This window comes from Salmo salar, chromosome ssa11 (assembly GCF_905237065.1).
Source record: "Salmo salar chromosome ssa11, Ssal_v3.1, whole genome shotgun sequence".
Taxonomy (NCBI): Eukaryota; Metazoa; Chordata; class Actinopteri; order Salmoniformes; family Salmonidae; genus Salmo; species Salmo salar.
The window spans coordinates 65521932-65545471 of record NC_059452.1 but is presented as its reverse complement, the minus strand read 5'-3'; the positions used below and the strand labels follow the sequence as shown (position 1 = coordinate 65545471).

General features: G+C 42.5%; 1 protein-coding gene across 2 annotated transcripts in view; it reads left to right on the top strand.

The window, feature by feature from the left end:
* The window catches only part of LOC106562935 (electrogenic sodium bicarbonate cotransporter 1), a 69267-nt gene extending 47876 nt beyond the window's left edge, over nucleotides 1-21391 (top strand). Inside the window, exons 13-26 of one of the 2 annotated variants that reach the window (XM_045689855.1) lie at nucleotides 1906-2039; nucleotides 3641-3915; nucleotides 5288-5343; nucleotides 5684-5869; nucleotides 8965-9078; nucleotides 10099-10260; nucleotides 11684-11862; nucleotides 12212-12284; nucleotides 13692-13760; nucleotides 14030-14203; nucleotides 14609-14773; nucleotides 15433-15535; nucleotides 18264-18342; nucleotides 18527-21391. In XM_045689855.1, coding sequence (XP_045545811.1) covers nucleotides 1906-2039; nucleotides 3641-3915; nucleotides 5288-5343; nucleotides 5684-5869; nucleotides 8965-9078; nucleotides 10099-10260; nucleotides 11684-11862; nucleotides 12212-12284; nucleotides 13692-13760; nucleotides 14030-14203; nucleotides 14609-14773; nucleotides 15433-15535; nucleotides 18264-18304 — 1731 coding nt within the window. In that variant the 3' untranslated portion in view covers nucleotides 18305-18342; nucleotides 18527-21391. The remainder of the gene's footprint in view (nucleotides 1-1905; nucleotides 2040-3640; nucleotides 3916-5287; nucleotides 5344-5683; nucleotides 5870-8964; nucleotides 9079-10098; nucleotides 10261-11683; nucleotides 11863-12211; nucleotides 12285-13691; nucleotides 13761-14029; nucleotides 14204-14608; nucleotides 14774-15432; nucleotides 15536-18263; nucleotides 18343-18526) is intronic. The other variant, XM_045689854.1, reaches the window with a different exon arrangement.
* Nucleotides 21392-23540: the final 2149 nt, after the last annotated feature.

Sequence of the window (23540 nt, the reverse complement as noted above, 5' to 3'; positions counted from 1 at the left end):
ACATATTCTAAGTCAGAAACGTCCAGAGTAGTGATGCTGGACGGGCGGGCGGGTATGGGCAGCGGTCGGTTGAAGAGCATGCATTTAGTTTTACTTGCATTTAAGAGCAGTTGGAGGCCACGGAAGGAGAGTTGTATGGAATTGAAGCTCGTCTGGAGGTTAGTTAACACAGTGTCCACAGAAGGGCCAGAAGTATACAGAATGGTGTGGTCTGCGTAGAGGTGGATCAGAGAATCACCAGCAGCAAGAGCGACATCATTGATGTATACAGAGAAGAGAGTCGGCCCGAGAATTTAACCCTGTGGCACCCCCATAGAGATTGCCAGAGGTCCGGACAACAGGCCCTCCGATTTGACACACTGAACTCTATCTGAGAAGTAGTTGGTGAACCAGGCGAGGCAGTCAGTTTGAGAAACCAAGGCTGTTGAGTCTGCCGATAAGAATGTAGTGATTGACAGAGTCGAAAGCCTTGGCCAGGCCGATGAAGACAGCTCCACAGTATTGTCTTTTATTGATGGCGGCCATCTTGGCTCTCATTGTAAGTGATGCGTCAAAAGAGTTAGTGCAAAAAGGGTCAATGCAGATAATCCGGGTTGCTATTTATTAAACTGAGATTTTTTTTGTCACTGGCCTACACACAGTACCCCCCATAATGTTAAAGTGGAATTATGTTTTTAGAAATATTTACAAATTAATTAAAAAGGAAAAGCTGAAATGTCTTGTGTCAAAAAGTATTTGTTATTGCAAACCTAAATGAGTTCAGGAGTAAAAATGTGCTTAACAAGTCGCATAATAAGTTGCATGGACTTCATAATAAGTTGCATGGACTTTTTAAGAGTGTGCTCCTAATCTCAGCTCGTTACCTGTATAAAAGACACCTGGGAGCCAGACATTTTTCAGATTGAGAGGGGGTCAAATACTTATTTCCCTCATTAAAATGCAAATCATTTTATAAGATTTTTGACATGTGTTTTTCTGGATTTTTTTGTTGTTATTCTGTCTCTCACTGTTCAAATAAACCTACCATTAAAATTATAGCCTGATCATTTCTTTGTTAGTGGGCAAACATACAAAATCAGCAGGGGATCAAATACTTTTTCCCCTCACTGTATGTGCTTCTTTGTGTGGAGTAAAGGTGATCTAGAGTTGTTTTCCCTTATTGTTACACAGGTGACATGCTGGTAAAAATGAGGTTAGACTTTTCCCTGCATTAAAATCACCAGGCACTTGGAGCGCCACCTCTGGATGTGCATTATCTTGTTTGCTTATGGCCCTATACAGCTCATCCTGAATTGAATTTTGCTGCTCTATCGATCGCTCCATGCATCAGTCTGAACCTCCTATCCTAGAAGTCGTTTGGGCTGATGTCCAAATGACATGATTCAGGATCTGTGTAGGCCAGCTCTGGCTCAACCCATTTGGTTTCTGGGACTAATCAGAACGTTTTGAATGTGTTCACATTTGAGAAGTCGTCGGGGAGGAAGCAAATCCAGACTCATTGTAGAGAAGGAACATTAGTGGGCGTGGCATTTGGCCGGAGCGATGTGGATGGGTAACCTGGCAAGCCAAGTGTGACAAGAGCTTTGCTCTCTTGTTTTTTTTGTGAGGGTAGGGTACCAGAACAGTAGTTTGGAACCAGACCCTGCCTTCGGCCCTCCACCAATCACTCTCCTGTCCAGTCCCACTCGGTTTAAACATATCTAACAGTGGTTTGGATTTTGCCACTCTCGCTGTTTACTCCGTGTTCTTGACCTAGGACCTTTAACTAACTCCACCCGGAGACTAATCTTTCCCTGGATTTGGGACAAACGTCTCCATCTGCCTCTTTTTTTTCTATCTCTGTCTGTATGTGTGTTTCTTTGACTCACCAGCCCGTCTGTGTCCCTCTCCTCTCCTGTCCTCCAGGGTGTGTTGGAAAGTTTCCTGGGCACGGCAGTGACAGGGGCCATATTCTGTCTGCTGGCTGGCCAGCCTCTCACCATCCTCAGCAGCACCGGTCCTGTACTGGTGTTTGAAAGGCTCCTCTTCAACTTCAGCAAGTAAGTGTCACCCTCTCTATTTTTCTTGCATTATGAGTACCACAGATATTGATACTCCGTCGGGGAGGCTTTCAAGAGTAGGTTCCTCCGGGTTGTTAACACTGTGGCTCCCATTAGGCAAGTTAGAGTAAAGCAGAGAGCCAACCCTTCGTTTAATCATGATATCCTTGAAGCCATTGAATGAAGGAATAAGGCCTTCCTTTTATATAAAGGGCTCAGGAATGAGGCTTAGAAGATTGTGGAAGCCAAAAGGGTGTACTATACTGACTACATTGCAGAGAACCAAAATAACCCCAAAAAGCTGTCAAAATCATTAAAGGAATTAAGATGTACCTCTGCCACAAACAAATCCACTAGACTGGGGACTAATGAATTCAACTCATATTTTACCTCAGTAAGTAGGCTGGCAACTTACCCACCACCAGTCGTTTGTTTCTCTCTCTCATATTTAAATGACCTCCTATGACTGGGGAAATATGTCTGAGAGAATTCAATAGAAGTTAAACAAATTAGCAACAATAATGGCCCTAGGGATGTTTTGCTTTGCTCCAGTATTTGTTTTCAGAGTTGGACTGTTGTTGTGAGGATTACCAGTGGTATGTGGTACTGGCTCAAGGGTACCATGGTGCCCACTAAAAACCCAAACCCCAATCTAATTCACCATGTGAATGTGTTTAGTTCTCCTTCTGGCAAAAGCTGCGTATTGCTTTTCTATTTACACAGGTTCTGTGTATCCTTCAATATAAAACAAGTAAAACTAAAATACAAATAATACTCACGATAGACATAAACAATATGAATTTCATCTCCAGTCAGAGGTTGGCCACATTGTTTTGGGCTCAAGTTTTTGTATCTATCTGATTCTCTGGAACAAATAGTCCCTTGATTTATTCACAATAACAAACAAACTGCCTGCGGTCCCGTTGCCAGGCCGATTGTCCTTTCATTTCCCGCTGCGTCCTGCTCGCTACTTCCTATTTCCTCCACTGAATGGGGTCATGTGACCCCGGTCTAGACCTGCTCCCACACGGGGCAGACCAGACCAAAATTCTCTCCTCTTTCTCCGCTCTTTTTTTCCCTCCTCCTTGCCATGCCAGAGAGAAGGCCATCTTCTAGCATTACATTACAGAGAACACTGGAGTGGTTATGTTCCGTTATGAATAATTCACATTCATTCAATGTCATAACTTGAATGGAGACTACCAAAGCTGAGCTGACGGCGCCATGTTTCCACGGCTAGGGTCTGAGTTGAAGCCGCCATGCCCTTCCACTGTTTTCACGACTGGGTTCAGTGACTCCTCAGTCAGTGGTGTTGTTTGCAGGCCTTACAGCCTCTGTCCATCTTTCTGCCTGTCTCTGATACACACAAAACACACATAATGTACATGCTGTGCAAAGCATCGATTTGGGATAGGAATGGCCAAGTGACTTAGAAGGGACTTCCTTTTTAGATAAAGGTTAATATATTAATGTGCTACCATCTCTCCCACCTTTCCCTCTACAGAGACATTGACTTTGACTACCTGGAGTTCTGGTTGTGGATTGGCCTACTCTTACATTAACTAACCATGGTTGTACCATCACTCTCTCTCTCCCTCCAGAGACAATGACTTTGACTACCTGGAATTCCGGCTGTGGATCGGCCTGTGGTCAGCTTTCTTTTGCCTGGTGCTGGTTGCCACAGATGCCAGCTTCCTGGTCCAGTACTTCACCCGCTTCACGGAGGAGGGCTTTTCATCCCTCATCTCATTCATCTTCATCTACGATGCCTTCAAGAAGATGCTGAAGCTGGCCCACTACAACCCCATCAACGCTGACTACGACCCTAACTACGTCACAACGTACGACTGCCGCTGCATGCCCCTACCAGACGACGGTATGCTGATCAGCACTGTGCTCACAGCTCATTGGCTGTTGTGTAGTTTAAACCAATCCGATCAGAAGGTGCTAATGATGATGATCCAGGTGACAACAAGGGTGTAGCTACCGAAGAGGGTTTGACCCATTTATATATAATCCCTTTCTGATTCTGTGGTTTGGCCAGTGTTGCTCTAGCTTTGAGTCGGTGATCTCACGTCCCATTGACATCCCTATAGCTCAGAAAACAATTTCCCAGAATATTTAAACTGATTATAATTATATGTTCCAAGTATGTATCCACTTAAGAGATATCACTGTGTACTCTCTCAACAGTTTTACCAGGTCCTGTTTAGTGAGTGACTTGGCAGATTTCTATGGTTGTAGTGCTGAGCGATTAACCAAAATGTCTGTTATTTTTCGTTTTTTTTTAAACAACTAATTGACCAAAATTTGTTAAATTATTTGAATTCCATTTAGTTATTTTTTTTCTGTGAGCTCAATGCGCAGTTTCTCTAGAGATAAATTAGATCAAACCAGAACTGTACGATGTAGTAGGGAATTATAGTTTCCAACAGGCCAATATTCAACATAGTTTAGCACAGAAAACGTGTTAATTAACTACAATGACCATAATCCATTGCGAGCCTACTTGTTTGGTCTGTGTGGAGCAGATACAGAGAGGGAGAAAAGAGACAGAAGACACGTGATCGAGAGGGATAGAGAGTAATTGCTTCGCAAAGTATCTCCAACTGAAAATACATGATCTAAGTGATTGATAGTTGGTATTCAGCAGTCATAAAAGTATGCCTTATTTACTTTGAAGAACTACTAAAATTGTGATTTTGTCAGACATCATAGGCAGCAGCTCGACAGAGATGAGATGATGACTTGGAATTAAATAATAAAGTCATCAAATAAAACAAATGTAACATACACAAAAATATAATATATTTTATTAAGGTAATGTGAATAAATTATGGTTAATAAGTGATAAGTAGTAATGGTCAGTCACTACCGTCATGGGACTTTTATTCTGTATTGTTTACAGGATTCAACACACCTAATGCATTTAATAACAAATTTAAATAACAAAAAAGTTGAGAAAAAATTTGATTATTTTTTATATTCGAACCGACATCAAAAGCACTAATCGCTCAGCACTACTGTATATGGTTGGTGGGAGATATGTTCCTCAGGGGCTCGGAGTTAAGTAACACTGCATATACCTGAGCCTGTCAACCATCACCTCTCTCTTTTGACAGCTCAGACAAAAGGCTAGTGCTTAAAACTCAAAGGAAAATGCATGTTATAGTTTGACAAGTAACTCGTAAAGTGGTTTTGTGGAGACCTCACTGACATTGTTTTTGTTGTGGTTTGTTTCCATCCAGGAAATATGACAGGTCTCTATAGTGATGTCTCTTCCTGGATAAATGATACTGATCTGGTAAGCAGCAGCCACTTGAGTGTTTCTTCTCTGACAGCCATATCATCTTCAGTCACGGAGGTCTGAAGGAAGTGTATATTTCTGAGTATGTCTCAGACAGGAATGTGTCTGAGCTGGTGTGGGTTAATTAGGTTATGACATTGTTATCCATCAACAATGCAGTGAATTGTTGATGGACAACGCTATCATTAACTGATTTCAGTTAAATCAATACTAAAGGTGTTTCTTTCACTTATGTCGTGAAATGTTTTTCCCGGGATTTAGGAGATTCTTCATGACTCATGATGTAATGGTTTTGTCTGTGTGTCTGTCTGTGTGTGTGTCTGTTTTTCTCCCGTAGCCGGTAAATGCCACGTGGGCGTCTCTCGACAAGGAACAGTGTGTGAAGTATGGTGGTGAGCTGATTGGTCCAGCCTGCGGCTTCGTCCCCGACGTCACTCTGATGTCATTCATCCTTTTCCTGGGGACCTACACCTGCTCCATGTGTCTCAAGAAGTTCAAGTTCAGCCGCTTCTTCCCCACCACTGTGAGTGACTGACATCCCTGACCGCCAATCACGTTTCAGGATCAAAGTTGTGACAGCCCCGTCGGGCCAATCATGTTTCAGGGTCTTCGTTTCACTGTCCCACCGGCCAATCATGTTTTAGCATCAGTTTGGTTGATTTTTTTAAGAAAGGGAAAGGGGCGAATGTAATTGAAACGTCAAAACATTGTATATTACAGGGACGGGGTGTGAACAGGTAGTGGCAATACAGTCAGGTTACTTTCTATACATTTACAGATAGAATTGATTCTACGGCAGTCATATGATAGTTAGGCCTATATACCTACTGTATGACTTTCCTAGGATTTCATTACCTTCTATGTTTTCTTGGCAAATTTCCATGATCCATGTCTGGTTCAGTGGTGAAATCTTCGGTGTCGTCAGATGAACAAATCAAACCCCCGACAGCCCTGACCCTTTTGACCCAGTTAGCATCCACTGAGCTTCTGTTATTGCAGGTTTGAGTACATAACGATGTGTCATGATCAGAGTATGTGAGCAGTCGGAAATCCTGCTCATCACTCATGGCGCGGTGCGTGCGCGCCACTCCAGCGCACCACATCTGTTCCAACCTCCCTGCTAAAAACCGCTCCGCGCTCACAAGTAATAAAGGCCGCGCCGAATTCGCTCCATTCTTCAAAATCACAAGTTAATCAACACCCATCTATTTTTGTAAACTACCTGAATCTACCATTTGCTTTTGAAATATTGAAACCAAACCATATGATTTGAATAAAATATTTTTTAATAAACATGAAAAGGTGAATGTAAGAAGTGCTCATCGTTTCAAATAGGTTACACTATTAAGCAACATATAAACACTCGAAATAGGTCAGGAGCAAGACATGGAGCCTAATAAGGAATAAAAATGAATTATTTAGGCTATATTATTTCAATTATTTCAAGGCTATAACCTACAAAGAAATACATTGTGAAGCATTTGCGAGTGCGACACTAGCCGGATAGGGACATAAAGCCTCGGCATTTAAACAACAATTTTGTTGTATTACATCATTCTAGTCTATAAATTGTGCATAATGGCTGTGACTTACTTAGAATTAAATACAAATTCAATGAAAAATGCCTTATTAGGCTCAGTCTACAGTGCCTTTGAATTCATTTTTGAGAAACACGAGTTTGGCCAGAGTGTGGCTTCAGGCTCATGCGATGGCGCCTGGAGAGCAGGCCAGCAGCAGAGAATATCCTATCTGCGCTTGCAGAGATGCAGAGTTGTTTTTAAAAAAAAAACGTTTTTGTATAGGTAGGCCTAAAGGTTTTTAAGCAAAATAACCCAAACAAAACTGAAAGCTCCTTGAAAGTGGGAATATGCCAGGCATATTGAGCCAAAGTCTATTATTGTATAGATACAACTTTTTAAGAGATCTGATTTTTAGTTTATAAATACTTTGCTACCATGACACACTTAGTTAGCTACCCACCTACTTCCTTTCTTTTAGCATGTGCACGTAGTAAGTACACCACCATGCTTTTGGGATATGTGTATTTTCAGATTCCACAATAGTTCTTTAGTTGTGGACACTACACTACATCACCCTTTCTTGCTCTTGGTCCTCATCTTTGTAAGTCACCTTGATTTTTGCACCTGTTTGATCAGTTTCGTTATGAAAATATTTAGCAAACTCAACGAGTAAAGCAAGGGGCTATAGCAGCACACAAGTAGACTACAAATGGATGCTGGGCCAGGCATGCCCTGAGCTCGAGTGAGCTCTACTGGAGCAAAATTGGGGTGGGCAAGAAGACTGACACTCCAGCCTTTGGGAATCTCGCTCCAGTCAAATTGGGCCCGCTCCGCTCCAGCTCCGCAAACATACTCTTATCATGATGTACAGCAAATCACTATAAACCCCCTTGCTCCCCCTTCTTGCTGTGACATCCTCAGGTTAGTCGATAGGCTCAGATGTCAATGAGAGTCTTAGCAGGAATGTCAGATGTCGACCACTGACACTGTGCAAGGTGCTGTGCTGTAAGCAATGGGATGTACTAAAGTGTAAGTCTATGTGTTAGTGTGGGCATACACTAACACTACGTTTACTCTTCAGTGTATCTGTATCCTTAAATATAAACAAAACACCAGTGGATGAACTGCCTGGTATACACTATGGGCAGTACTCATCTCTGTATTTCCCAGTGGAGGAGGGCCCCATCCTCTTGTCCTAATTCATTCACACACAGTCATTACATTAGTAGTGTTAAGCCGGCCAAGAGTCCTCTCTAGACTCCGGGGCCTTAGAGTAGGAGTGTTTATATAGGCAGATCATAATGATTAGATCAGCACTTTTTTTTAAAATACAGGCCCAGAGCAAGGCTCACTTTACCCTGCTCCTCACTACTCTCTCTGTCAACTGCTTTATCTGTCTCATTGTCCTGCATTGCTGGCTCAGACCCTAGGCAGGACCGTAGACCAGTGCTTGACTTGAGCAGGAGCTCAGCAGTACTGAGTACCTGCACCACTCATTTTCTACTGCTTCCTCATAAACTATTAGCTCCAAAGTTTTGTGCAGTTCCTGCACCTAAATATAAACAGAACCGGCACCCAAAATGAGTACCGGCACTTATTATAGACCAAGTCAAGCACTGCTGTAGACGTTCAAATATCCACTAATTTACCGCACTGTGGGAAGGAGGGAAGGGGGGAGGGATCGGAGGGAGAGAAGGGAGGGTGGGGCACCTCCATTACATACTGTGCACAACATGAGTCCAGTAGCCTATTTACAATAAGGGGTTTCAATGTTTGGAAACATGGCTCAAATATATGGAGCAATACGGTAACAGTAATCTAAATATACAACATGTACAGTGAGATGAATGTGAATTCTGAGATAATTGGAACATTTTGTTTAGCCTTATTGTAACTATTTTCCCCCCCCCCCCCCATAACGCTTTGGCTAAATACCTGCACTCAATGAAACTACATTGGTCACAATGGCTTAGTTGGAGAACATTCTGCTCCACCCTCGCAAACATATTTTTGTGTGACGAAAAAGGGTAGGTCTTACTGTATTGCCTCAGCCAAAAGCCTTGCCAAACACGATTGTGCCTCCCTATTGTACCCGCAGGTTAGGAAACTGATCAGTGATTTTGCCATCATCCTGGCTATTGTCATCTTCTGTGGTGTGGATGCCTTGGTCGGAGTGGACACACCCAAGCTCATCGTGCCAACTGAATTCAAGGTGAGTACCAGGGTGGATGTCCGTGGTATCGAGAAAGGCCTTGTGCAGAAACGTTGGCTTTGTATATGGTCCACTATATCCCCTGTTCTTGTTTTGTATAGTGCACAAGTTCACACCTGGATTCATTTTTAGTGATGATGCTTTATATTTAAGTTTAAGCAAAGGTGTATGTAGCACACTCTGGTCTAGATTTTGATTTATATATTGAAACAATATCATTTTCTAGAGTTACTCAAGAGGGACAGGTGTATCAGTCAGATCTCCGCCTGAACAATGCTGCATTTTCTTAGGCAGACATAAAGTCTTTGTAATCCTTGTCTTAAAGTCTTGTATAATCATTACCTGGTTGTGTACTACTGCCAAGGAGGGAGAGCAGATATAACCTGAAACTCTGATACAGAGCCTGTCACTGAGATTATTAGCTTACCTCAGTTTACCTTACCTCACTGGAGCCGAATGGTGGAGGGAGTGGGGGTGAGGAAGGGGTGAGGTTGAATGGGGCAAGGGTGATGTGGAGGAAGAGGGGAAATGTGAGGTTGGGGGTGGGGTGAGGAAGGGTAAGAGGGGGTGTGGGGAGGGTGCGTGCATGAAATACAAGGTGATTATAGGACATGGGGAGAACACTGAGGTCCTTATAGTTGCAGGTACAGACACAGCTTTGTGCGGCTGCAGACTAATTTCGGAGTGTTTTCTTTGTCGTGTAATGATGTACCTCTCCAGGACTTTTAGACTCTAACTCAAAGTACAGCAGAATAAGGACATTCTGTTTCCATGAGGTTGAATTTTTTTCAATGAGAGGAAATGTTTCATATATTGTCAGGGCAACCATATCACATTTTACATTGAGTCATGACAAACTCCTAACAACAAAATGACATTTCTAAGAACACCCTGAAACAATGACCATGTTAGCTTGGTAAGGATGAAGTGTGAGAGAGTCTGTTGTCCTGTGTCTTTTAAATCAACCCTGGTCTACAATATTTATCTGACTGGCTGTGTCTCTCTGCTCCTGGTCCCCAGCCCACCAGCCCCAACCGTGGCTGGTTCGTGCCCCCGTTCGGAGGGAACCCGTGGTGGGTGTATCTGGCTGCAGCCCTCCCTGCTCTCCTGGTCACCATCCTGGTGTTCATGGACCAGCAGATCACCGCTGTCATCGTCAACAGAAAGGAGCACAAACTCAAGGTGAGGAGCGGGGGGATGGAGGGCGAAAGGGAGAGAGGGGCGGAGGGGTAGAAGTGGAGGGATGAAGGGGCACTCGGTCAGAGGGGTAAAGAGAATAGATAAGATAATGACTTAATACACCACATGTATGTGGACACCTGCTCGTCGAACATCTCATTCCAAAATCATGGGCATTAATATGAGGTTGGTCCCCCTTTGCTGCTATAACAGCCTCCACTCTTCTGGGAAGGCTTTCCACTAGATGTTGGAACATTGCTGCGGGGACTTGCTACCATTCAGCCACAAGAGCATTAGTGAGGTCGGGCACTGATGTTGGGCGATTAGGCCTGGCTCGCAGTCGGCGTTCCAATTGCTCTCAAAGGTGTTCGATGGGTTTGAGGTCAGGTCTGTGCAGGCAAGTCAAGTTCTTCCACACCGATCTCGACAAAACATTTCTGTATGGACCTTGCTTTGTGCACGGGGGCATTGTCATGCTGAAACAGGAAAGGGCCTTCCCCAAACTGTTGCCACAAAGTTGGAAGCACAGAATCGTCTTGAATGTTACTGTATGCTGTAGAGTTAAGATTTCCTTTCACTGGAACTAAAAGGCCTAGTGCGAACCGTGAAAAACAGCCCGAGACAATTATTCCTCCTCCACCAAATTTTACAGTTGACACTATGCATTGGGGCAGGTAGTGTTCTCCTGGCACCTGCCAAACCCAGATTCATCCATCGGACTGTCAGATGGTGAAGCGGGATTCATCACTCCAGAGAACGTGTTTCCACTGAGTCCAATGGCAGTGAGCTTTACACCACTCCAGCCGACACTTGGCATTGCGCATGGTGATCTTAGGCTTGTGTGCGGCTGCTCGGCCATGGAAACCCATTTCATGAAGCTCCCGACAATCAGTTATTGTGCTGACGTTGCTTCCAGAGGCAGTTTGGAACTCGGTAGTGAGTGTTGCAACCGAGGACAGACGATTTGTACACGCTACGCGCTTCAGCATGTTTCCACTTCACAATAACAGCACTTACAGTTGACCGGGGCAGCTCTAGCAGGGCAGAAATTTGATGAACTGACTTGTAGGAAAGGTAGCATCCTATGATGGTGCCACATTAAAATTCACTGAGCTCTTCACTACGGGCCATTCTACTGGCAATGTTTGTCTATGTAGATTGCATGGCTGTGTGCTCGATTTTATACACCTGTCTGCAACGGGTGTGACTGAAATAGCCGAATCCACTAATTTGAAGGGGTGTCCACATACTTTTGGTGATGTAGTGTATCTTAAGATAAGGATAATGAACTGGAAAAGAACAGAGGGGCGGCCACACTTTGTATTGGATGTTAAGTCAATGGCAACTCATTTGATTCCTTGTGGTTAGTGGTTACTGACACACACCTCTCCATTTCCTTCTCTTCTCTCTTTCCTCCTCCACACAGAAAGGGGCAGGCTACCACTTGGACCTGTTCTGGGTAGCAGTACTACTCATTGTGTGTTCCTTCATGGGCCTGCCCTGGTACGTGGCTGCCACTGTCATCTCCATCGCCCACATCGACTCTCTGAAGATGGAGACCCAGTGCTCGGCTCCTGGGGAGCAGCCCAAGTTCCTGGGTGTCAGGTGGGTGAGCAGGGAGGGGAGGGAGGGAGGTGAGAAGGGAGGAATGGAGAAAGAGTCAGTGAAGCGAAGAGAGCTATCAGAGCAGAAAGACTCCTGGCTCCTTTACATGTAGCTTACAGTACAATGGACTTGAGTTTCACTTTGTTGCCATTCCCACACAGTCACGTTTTGTTTTTGTTTGAACAGAATACATTTTACAATCTCGTAGCAGTACGTGAACACGGTGAAGTTAGTTGAATGTCACATCAGAACAGTGGTCAATAGTTTGGACAGGAAGGTTAGAAAATTGACTGTGGTTGATGTGATGTGCAGTGTGTGATGTGGGATGAACTATCCCTTCTTACCGCAGGGAGCAGAGAGTGACCGGTGTCATTGTCTTCGTTCTGACCGGACTGTCTGTCTTCATGGCTCCCATCCTCAAGGTAGCGCTTCATACACGTGTTCATTCCCCAATTCCCTTTAACTCTACCGCCTCTTTACCTTTCAATGTACCTGTCCATTCCCTAAATCCATCTCATTTATTCCCTTTAAATCTACAATAATATATGCCATTTAGCAAACACTTTTCATATGAGTGGCCTTAGCTGGAATCAAACCCACAATCCTGCCACTAGCTGAGCCACACAGGACCAAAAATCTACCTGTTCATTCCTTTAAATCTAACTTTTCTATTCTCAATTTACTGGATTACTGTCCTCCCCTTTTAGTGGGAAATCCCATCACTCATTCCAATTGTAAATAATGTGAATTATTGTGGTCATCCAATTAGTGAGGGGCCTTGTTGAGGTGATGTGATGTGAAATAAGCATGTTCATCATCAGGGCTTAGGGTCAGGTTGCAGCTCAGTGACTATGACTTCTCCGGTTTCCTGTTCTCTCCTTAATCTGACCATCGTAAATAACTTTACAGTGCTGTGAGTGGGAATGGTCCTCCCCCTTGTGGACCGTTTAGAGTAGTCACATCTCCATCTCTGAGATGGTGTCTTTTCTAGTGTAGTCTACTGTAGTCTCTTCACATCCCTTAGCTCCCCGAGCCATTTAGTGTGTGTGTGTGTGTGTGTGTGTGTGTGTGTGTGTGTGTGTGGGGGGGGTTCGACTGTAAACTCATTGATCACCTATTCAGAATAAATTAGTGTTTTGTTTTGTTCTACAACATCTAATTAAGTGGGAGCTGAAGACACAAAAAAGGTTAACGAGGGGGACTCCCGAGTGGCGCAGCAGTCTAAGGCGTCACTACAGACCCGTGTTCGATCCCAGGCTGTGTCGCAGCCGGTCGCAACCGTGTGCTGCCCATGTGGCGGCACACAATTGGCCCAGCGTCGTCCGGGTTAGGGGAGGGCTTGGCTGGCCGGGATGTACTTGTCCCACTCCTTGTGGCGGGCATGCACGCTGACTTCGGTCACCAGCTGTACGGTGTTGTTTTGGTGCGGCTGGCTTCCGGGTTAAGCAAGCAGTGTGTCAAGGAGCAGTGCAGCTTGGCAGGGTCATGTTTCGGAGGATGCATGGCTCTCGACCTTCGCCTCTCCCAAGTCTGTATGGGAGTTGCAGCGATGGGACAAGACTGGAACTACCAATTAGGGAGAAAAAGGGGTAAAAAGTACAACATTTATTCATTTATTTGAGAGCGAACAAAACAACATGTAATCAAAAGTTAGCACTGTTGTTATTGAAAACAGGGTTAACCCTAACCCTCTTTTTTGATAAGACGTCTTCATATCAGCCCTAAAAAATGTAAAAAGGAAGGAACATGTTTGCTGATTGTATTTCTATGGAAAACAGCCTCTATTACTTCCTTTGTCTCATTCACCCAGTCCTGTTCTGTCTCCCCAGTTCATCCCTATGCCTGTGCTCTATGGCGTGTTCCTCTACATGGGCGTGGCATCTCTCAACGGTGTCCAGGTGAGTGGCTCTGACCCAAAATGAAGTCTGAAATGTTAGGCCTGTTAGTGCTATTAACTGCCGCTAACCAACCTGGTACACCAGTCGCTTCCATGTATCTGGGCCTTAACTCTGTACAACTGTCAGTCAGAGAACACCGAGTCAAAATGCAATGTGAATCTCTGTGCCTGTTAGTTATGTTAGTCCATCAACAATAGTGTCTGTGATGCCAGTCGCACCCCCAGCCCATGTATCCTGGCCTTACTTCTGTGCGACTGTCTGTCCTTCAGTTCATGGATCGCCTGCAGCTTCTCCTGATGCCTGCCAAGCACCAGCCTGACCTGATCTACCTGCGCCACGTTCCCCAGCGTCGCATCCACCTGTTTACCTTCATACAGGCCCTCTGTCTCGCCCTCCTCTGGGTCCTTAAGTCCACCGTCGCTGCCATCATCTTCCCCGTCATGGTGAGCCATACGCATGCAACCCACACACACACACACACACACACACACACGCACACGCACGCACACACACGCACGCACACACGCACACGCACGCACACGCACGCACACACACGCACGCACAGACACACACTCACAGGTATGTGTGCAACAGTCAGACATACACAGAAACATGCAAGTAAGTACACCCACAAGATGAAATGTACCAATTAACCAATAATAAACCATTCCTACACATACAGATGGGTAAAATACGGTTGTGACACATCCACTCACAGTGTGGAATCCGTTACTAGCTGACACAAACACACATACTGTACAATGAACCCAGCCATATACCCACCAACACAGTATATAGTAGAACCATTATCTATCTCCATTGATGTGTGTCTGTGTCTGTCTCTCCAGATCTTGGCCCTGGTGGCGGTCAGAAGGGCCATGGACTACATCTTCTCCCAGCACGACCTCAGCTACCTGGACGACGTCATCCCGGAGAAAGACAAGAAGAAGAAGGAGGACGAGAAGAGGAAGAAGAAACAGAAGAAAGGAAGCATCGACAGTGAAATCGATTTTGTACGTCATTTTGAGGCTTTTTATTGGAAGCGGATCAGTCTGTTTAATTGAATGTGTTTTTCCCACGGGTTCTACCTTTGTGATGATGATAATAGTAGTAATAGTACTAATGTAGCACTATTATGTTACTTTTTGTAGAACACTGACACCCTTAACTCATGACCTGTCGTCCCTCCTAAAAGTTCACCACTTCTCCTATCCTCAATTTTGTCACCTGTGTTCACCCTCTGTCCAATACCATCTCTCTGAAATGAATACTCTGTCTGTCTGAGCACTGTCATTTCCACAGACTTACCGTACAGAAATGACCAGGTATTTGTATAGAAACTACATTGTAAAATCGTTAATAACACATCACGAATGACAGTATGAAGTACTTGTTTGTTTCTTTGGGATACTTTAAGACAAGCGCCACTAGACACCATTACTGTAAACACATGGGTCGTATTCATTATTTACCCAACAGAAGTAAAGCGCAATGAAACAGGCAAGGACTACCTGAAATTGTCCAATGAGAAACACGTTTTGGTTTTCCATCGCAAAATGATTTTTTGCGACTGTGTGCCCAAATTAATACGACCCAATTAATTAGTTGCCAATATGTTAATTAGTTGCCAATATGCAAAAAAAATAGCCATTGTTATTGTCTCTCCCTCCAGCCCTCTGAGTACCCCTACAATGACAATGTCCCCAGTATTAAAATCTCCATGGATATAATGGAGACGGAGCCCATGTTGGGGAATAAGGATAAGACCTCAGACAGTGAGTACAACAGGATTGCGTGGGGTCTCTTACCCACAACCGCAAAGGGCTTACTTACTTACTGAGTGCTGCTAATGCCTTCTTGGAATTGTTTCTCTCTTAGCTTCTTGCCCGCTTTCCTTCTTTTCCTCTGGGAGAATCTTATTTGGTTTTGCTCGACTCCTCGCGTCCTGTTTTCCATCGAGGGAGTGGAGGCAAGGAGAGGAAACATGGAAACACAACAAATGTGTAAAGTGCTAAAAACAAATTTAGCTAGTTGTGCAAGACATTTTATAGAAAAAAGGATAGGTGGCGTATGGTTTTTAAATGTTGGCATGCTTTTCCCCTTTGAGAAAACAACAGCTGATTCAAAGGGGATGTGGTGGATTTTAAAACACTTCCGCACTTGCTGCTAGGAGAATACTCTTGTGCATCCTCTGCCGAACTAGGTAATCACGTAACAGAGCGTACTCCTCCGGTCAGCCTACTAACGAATTATGCCCAATTGAAAATCAATCTCCCTCCCTCCCTCTCTCTCCACAAAGCACTAACCTCATCTTTGGGTCTTCATCAGATCTCATGCTTTTCTCTGGCTTTGCAGACATCCAGCTTTATTTAGAGAAACTAATGCAGATGACCTTACTTTTCCATTTCTTTCTTACTGTTATTTTCAGCTGCTTTCGAATGCTTAATTAAAGGTCCAATGCAGCCATTTTTTATCTCAAAATCAAATTCTTTTGATTAAGCACCTTAATGTGATTGTTTTCAATTAAAAAAGTCAACAAGGAAAATAAAAAACAAGAATTTCGCAGTAATTTTTCTAGCACTGTCTGCGTGGGTAGTGGAAAACTGAAAATGTGCTGTTATTGGCAGAGAGGTTTGGAACTCTCTTTCTTATTGGTCTACTAAATCATTTACCACATGGTGATGTCACCATGGAAGGCCAAAACTCCATCCCACCAAATCAGGCCATATTTTCAAACAGCTCTTACACTGAATGGGCATTATCATAATGTTCACAATTTCACAGTATTATTTCAATCTCAGTGTGGAAATATACACTACCAGTCAAAAGTTTTAGAACACCTACTCATTCAAAGGTTTTTCTTTATTTTTACTATTTTCTCCATTGAAGAATAATAGTGAAGACATCGAAACTATAAAATAACACACATGGAATCATGTAGTAATCTTCAAATAGCCACCCTTTGCCTTGGTGACAGCTTTGCACATTCTTGGCATTCTCACAACCAGCTTCACCTGGAATGCTTTTCCAACAGTTGTGAAGGAGTTCCCACAAATGCTGAGCACTTGTTGGCTGCTTTTCCTTAAGTCTGCGGTCTGACTCATCCCAAACCATCTCAATTTGGTTGAGGTCGGGGGATTGTGGAGGCCAGGTCATCTGATGCAGCACTCCATCACTATCCTTCTTGGTCAAATAGCCCTTACACAGCCTGGAGGTGTGCTGGGTCATTGTCCTGTTGATAAACAAATGATAGTCCCACTAAGCACAAACCAGATGGGATGGCATATCGGTGCAGAATGCTGTGGTAGCCATGCTGTTTAAGTGTGCCTTGAATTCTAAATAAATCACAGACAGTGTCACCAGCAAAGCACACCCACACCATAACACTTCCTCCATGCTTAACGGTGGGAAATACACATGTGGATATCATCCATTCACCCACACCGTGTCTCACAAAGAAACGGCAGTTGGAACCAAAAATCTCCAATTTGGACTCCACGCCAAAGGACAAATTTCCATCAGTCTAAAGTCCATTGCTCGTGTTTCTTGGCCCAAGCAAGTCTCTTCTTATTATTGGTGTCCTTTAGTAGTGGTTTCTTTGAAGCAATTCGACCACGAAGGCCTGATTCACACAGTCTCCTCTGAACAGTTGATGTTGAGATGTGTCTGTTTCTTGAACTCTGTGAAGCATTTATTTGGCCTGCAATTTCTGAGGCTGGTAACTCTAATGAACTTATCCTCTGCAGCAGAGGTAACTCTGGGTCTTCCATTCCGGTGGCGGTCCTCATGAGAGCCAGTTTCATCATAGCGCTTGATGGTTTTTGCGACTGCACTTGAAGAAATGTTCTGTATTGACTGACCTTCATGTCTTAAAGTAATGATGGACTGTCGTTTCTCTTTCATCATTTCAGCTGTTCTTGCCATAAAATGGACTTGGTCTTTTACCAAATAGGGCTATCTTCTGTAACCCCCCCTACCTTGTCACAACACAATTGATTGGCTCAAACGCATTAAGAAGGAATGAAATTCCACAAATGAACTTTTAAGAAGGCATACCTGTTAAATGAAATGCATTCCAGGTGACTACCTCATGAAGCTGGTTGAGAGAATGCCAAGAGTGTGCAAAGCTGTCAAAGGCAAAGGGTATTTTGATTTGTTGAACAATTTTTTGGTTACAACATGATTCCGTATGTGTTATTTCATAGTTTTGATGTCTTCACTATTATTTAACAATGTAGAAAATAGTAAAAATAAAGAAAAATCCTTGAATGAGTAGGTGTTCTAAAACATTTGACCGGTAGTGTATGTACACAGGAAAATCACATTTTGACTGCACTCGGTCTTTAACAGCTGCTTCTACTGTGAAACATCCTGGCTTTGCAAAGCTTGCTCTAACTTTCCTCTTTTGCTATACCTGTCTTGAATTGGGAGAATATTTTTGGGGAATATTTAAGTGGCTAAAACATTATGTTAATGTTGTGTGTATTTGGTCTTCTCCCGTAGGACCCCCGTCGTCTTTCCTTGACCCGCACTCAGCATGCTGAGGGCTACTTTAAGCCCATTACTGTTGCAAGGTAACTATGTGAGTGTGCCTGCTTGCATGCCTTATTTTATACCCACAGACACTCACACCAATATCACATGTTGTGACAATCTATTCTAGAGTACAGATTGTCATGTTAATGTTGAACATTTGTTGTCCCTGGTTGTTCACTCTCTCATACTTCTCTCTGTCTCCACCTCCACTCTCTTTCTTTCTCTTTCAGTCTGAATCCATTAAAAAAAGCAGCGCCTCAGATTAGGATAGAACTGGAGCAAGAGGACAAAAGCTTCTTCTGGAAAAAACAGGCTCCGGGTTCTGAAACGTCCCTTTAGTCTAACAACAACCCGTCCTAATGTCCAAACAACCCAACAGAACCAGCAGCATTACCTGCACACCACTACTCAACAAAACACAGGGTGCGTCTGAAATCCCATAGGGCCCTGGTCAAAAGCAGTGCACTATATAGGGAACAGACCTGGGTTCAAATACTATTTCAGGTATTTCAATTACTCTTCAAAACATGTATTCAGAAAACCTTTATTTGAAAAAACAAGCAGTTGAATATTGGAATGTATTTGGAAATACACTTGGTAAGTATTTGAAAATACTAAAATACATGGACTGAAATACACTCCCATGCATTTAACCCAGCTATATGAAAATATACTTTCAAATACAATGGTCAACTATTTGTTTTTTGTTGTTGCATATAACCATTTGAATACTCAAATAAAAGTACTTGTTTGGGGCTGTGTATTTGAAAATACTCAAGTACACATGTATTTGAACCCAGGTCTGGTAGGGAATAGGGTGTCATTGTGAATGTAACCACAGACTCCTACAGCAGCCTATTTTATACTGTAGCACTGTTGTATAGTCCTCCTTTTAATGTCCTGCTTAAGTACATATTTTTTTTATTTAAAAAAAAACGGACCGAATTCTTTGTTTTGAGAGTGAGAAGTATAGGAGGGACCCTTGTGATAGGGGAGATGTGATTCTTCATTTGCTGTATAAAAAAAGGTAATGGCCGATTCCACGCCAGCGTAGCCGGAAAATATTTTCTGCTCCCGCTGGCTTGGAATCGGCCTAATGCTCTGTACCAAGGAAAACTTTGAAGTTCATTGTTAGCCATTTGTGGCTAATTCATGGGTAAGGCATTCATGATTTATAAAGCATTCGCAAACTAATGCAATGCTTTATGTATTCCTAATACATGCCTTTTAGATCATTAAGTACAACATACTTTCTTATACAGATCTTATGGAGACGTGACGTTAAACTGGACTGCCCTATTTTTGCCGGCCAGAACAGATCAAACTTTCAAATCCCATTATTTTTTCATGTCCTACTTTCCAGCATAGGCCTATTATAGTGTTCTTGTTCATGTATATTAATATTCTTCTGTCTTTTCTCTTATCCCTTCACACTTGTATTATTTATTTAATCTCTTATCTATGCAACAAAAAAAAGCATAAATGCTCTTGATTCAAAATGTTGATTCGAGTATTTTCCTTCCCATTGCGTGTGAAACTTTTCTGATTGAACTGTTTTCCTAATAATGTCTGTTGTTTCTATCAGCTTTATAAGAGACAGGAGGACTTCAACCACAATTATCTGTAGTAGGGATTGAAATACATGTATATACTTGTATTCGTAGCCCTACCTCTGACTTAATTAATGTAGGCGCCAGGTATTTGTAAGTACAGTATGATGAACACATTATTATTATTATTATGCAATGATCTGTCATCATACTGAGATATTTTTATGAAAGGGCACAGCATAGAGATCCTATCTAATCACTTTCTGTGTTCCTTTTGCTCTGTAACTAATTCATTAAAGAGATTTTTATTTGTATCATATTGAAATGACATGAAAATGCAATAACAGTGACGTATATTATATTGCTGAGAGAATAAGTCAAATAATAATTAAGTGTATTTACTATTAAGCCGTTAATGAGATGACAGCATTTTTACAGTTGTCTGTGGAGTGACATTTGTATTATTACCTTTTTTTTAACAAAGTGATGATTTAGTGTTGTTTTTTTATTATATTAAAACTGATTACGAACTGACCAATCATTGAATAATCACTGTGAGACAATGCAATGTTGACGTTCCTTGTGTCTTGCAGTTGCATTTCGGGCAAAACCTAATGCTGTGTATAGTTTGCAGCTTTTCACGGAGTTCCATACCAAGAGAAAATATGAATTCAAAACCATTTAGTTAATCTCTTCCACGAGCCAACCCGCTCAGCAGGAATTGAACCTGGGGATGAGGTTCTTCAACATTTCAGAGCTGCCATTTTACTGATAAACGGATACACTGCAGCCCTTTTATAGAACTTTTTTTAATTTATTTTTTAGATACAGTGTACAAACTAAGGCGTAAAATGATTCACTTGGGCAAAATGTATTTTGTGGTCTCAGTGATTTACTGGGTTTATAAATTATAAAAGATACTGTAGTGATAAAATACCGAAATGATATTTGTTGTAATCTTGAGTGGTATAATCAAACAAGATTGTTTTGTAGGTGTATCGGAAGTGTGAGAGGACTGCGTTGGATGTTGATATGATGGTACACTCTTAATCAGGGTCACTATTGATGTCATGTTTTCTATCCCAAATAATGCCAGCATCCCATCTTAAATCAGTCCTGGGACAAATGTTAATCATCTGTACAGTATATTCATTTTCTGGGATTCTAATTTTAGGATGAGTCTAATTTTAGGATGTTTTGCTGTAAAATGTGTTGATTCAGTGGGCTAATTTAATTAAAAACGTATGTTTTTAATTTTGTTGACACATTTGGTGCAATATTTCTATCTACGAATATGGTTCATATTCAATAAGCACTTAGATACAGGTGTCGAGCAGTTTATTGTAAAACGTGGTCGAACAAAAGATTCAAGCAATAAAACTATAATTACGATCAATTAAACCTACAGTACATGTAAGACTTATGGTATTTCCTTCATCTCTATAGACTAACATGAATGAGTATGTTACTTATAAAATGATTGATTTGGCATATATATTTTTCAAATGATGTATATTGACAGCAATAAACTCACTTTGAAAATGATTGTGTTAAGTCTGTCCATGTAAAAAATTATATTTGATCTAATATAACCTTGCCAAACATTCAGGGGCCGGATTTACAAATCCTTCTTAAGAAATGTCTTCTGAACTGCCATTTTCCTGGTCTCTTTGCAAAATAACTGATGTTAGATTGACCACCTTATCAGATCGACTGCCAGCAGACACTGTAATTGGTTGATATACTCCGTTACCATAGACGTCATAATATGTTGAAGTTGAATGAGCCAGAGCAATCTATAGGGGTCAACCATAGGGTCAACAATTGAACTGGGATGAGAAACATAACCCTGGAGAAAAGTGAGCTGATGAGATCAAAGTGAGCTACTTAAAGACCATTAGGCCTAGCTCAATCTCCTGTCCGATAGAAAGGCCTAGAGCAGGGCACAAGGTCTCTGTCCACACATGTTGTACGTGGATAAGCTGTGTTTTGTGTTCACCTAACAGGCCAATATAAAGACGTTCGCTCAAGCATTATCTAAATGACCTCCTGTCACAGCATCGAGTCTAACAGCAAAGATAACCACTAGTGATGGCTGCTGCATAGTTTCCATTGCCGTAGCGAACAGAATCACGGGAACGGAATGAACGCCTAATGAGCTCAAATCTGTAACTATCTTGTATGGTGTGCCGGACACTATTGTCATGGTTGCCAGGGGAAAAGACGATCGCTTGAGGTTACCCGTTACTTTGATCTTGAGTGCCACATGACATAAAAAAAATAGGTGTTTTATTGTCACATACAGTTGCAGTTAAAAGTGTAGTTTTACAGGGTCAGCCATAGTAGTACGGCGCCCCTGGATAAAAATAGGGTTAAGCGCCTTGCTCAAGGGCACATCAACAGATTTTTCAACTTGTTGGCTCAGGTATTCATACCAACCTTTCAGTTACTGGCTCGACACTGTAACCACGAGGCTACGTGCTGCCCAAAGCATGGTGGTTCCCATAGGGGTTTCCATAGCATGTTCCCACGGATTTCAGGCATCCATAAACCTGATTTGAGATTACAGGTGTCTCTTTCACGGAGGGTGAAGGATGAGGCTATGCCAAAACGTGGGTAGGAAGAAAGAAAATATTACTCCCTAGGTTACTACTTATGTCGTCCACACGCCTTCCCATTGGGTGTGATATATAGGTCTACCTGAATGTTGGTTTTAATTGATAGAGACAATACAATGTTTTGATGATAGATTTTCTTTCTGAATTCATTACTGACATGAGCACAAAGAACAATTTGACATGTCAGATCCATATTTGCATTGCCTCATTGCCTTGAAAGAACTGAGATAAGAGACATAAATAGTGGCCAGTACTAGAAGTAGGCTGGAGTTAATCTTCACCCTAAAGACTTGTTTCAACATTTCATATTGACTGAAAACATCAAAGGTGTATCAGATACGATAAGAGGAGAAGTGGGAAGTGGATTCTGGCCTGTGAGAGCAACCTAGGCTGTGTTTACACAGGCAGCCAAATTCTGATATTTGTTGACCAATCAGTTCAGCTCTAAAAAGATCTGATGTGAAAAGATCTGATGTGATTGGTAAAAAGACCAATTAGTGTAAAGAAAAATCTGAATTGAGCTGCCTGTGTAAACACACCTAGAGGGCTTGGAGCCTCCAGTCCCTGGTATGACCACTGAGTGGCAGTATAGACAAGGATGGACACTAGGCAAAACAAATGTTTTTTTTGACCAAAGACAGCAGTGGGGATTCTAACTTCTTGTAACCTCTGCCCTGATGTTCAGAGACCTAATACAATAATTTATGTTTGTCCAGCATATTCTAGATGTCTTGCGCTCTTGGAGAGAAAACAATGTCGTTATTCCTTGAAATAACATTGAACTCTTGAAGCGGGGGAATTCGTGTAGGGGGGGAATTCTGACCTGAGTTACGTACATGTTCATTTATGCAACTTTCTCTCAATGCCTATTCTGTCCTTGAACTTCCGCATGGGGAAAAGCCACGCTTTTGGGGTGGTGGTCAAAGAGATGGAGGTGTGGCGGGGGTGTGTCTACACCGTATTCTGACCTTGACTTATGCTGTGTTCATAACCAAGTGGGAAGTTGGTATGTACCACATACGACTGGGAAAAATCCACTTGAACACCACTCCAACTGGTAATTACTAGAGGGAAAC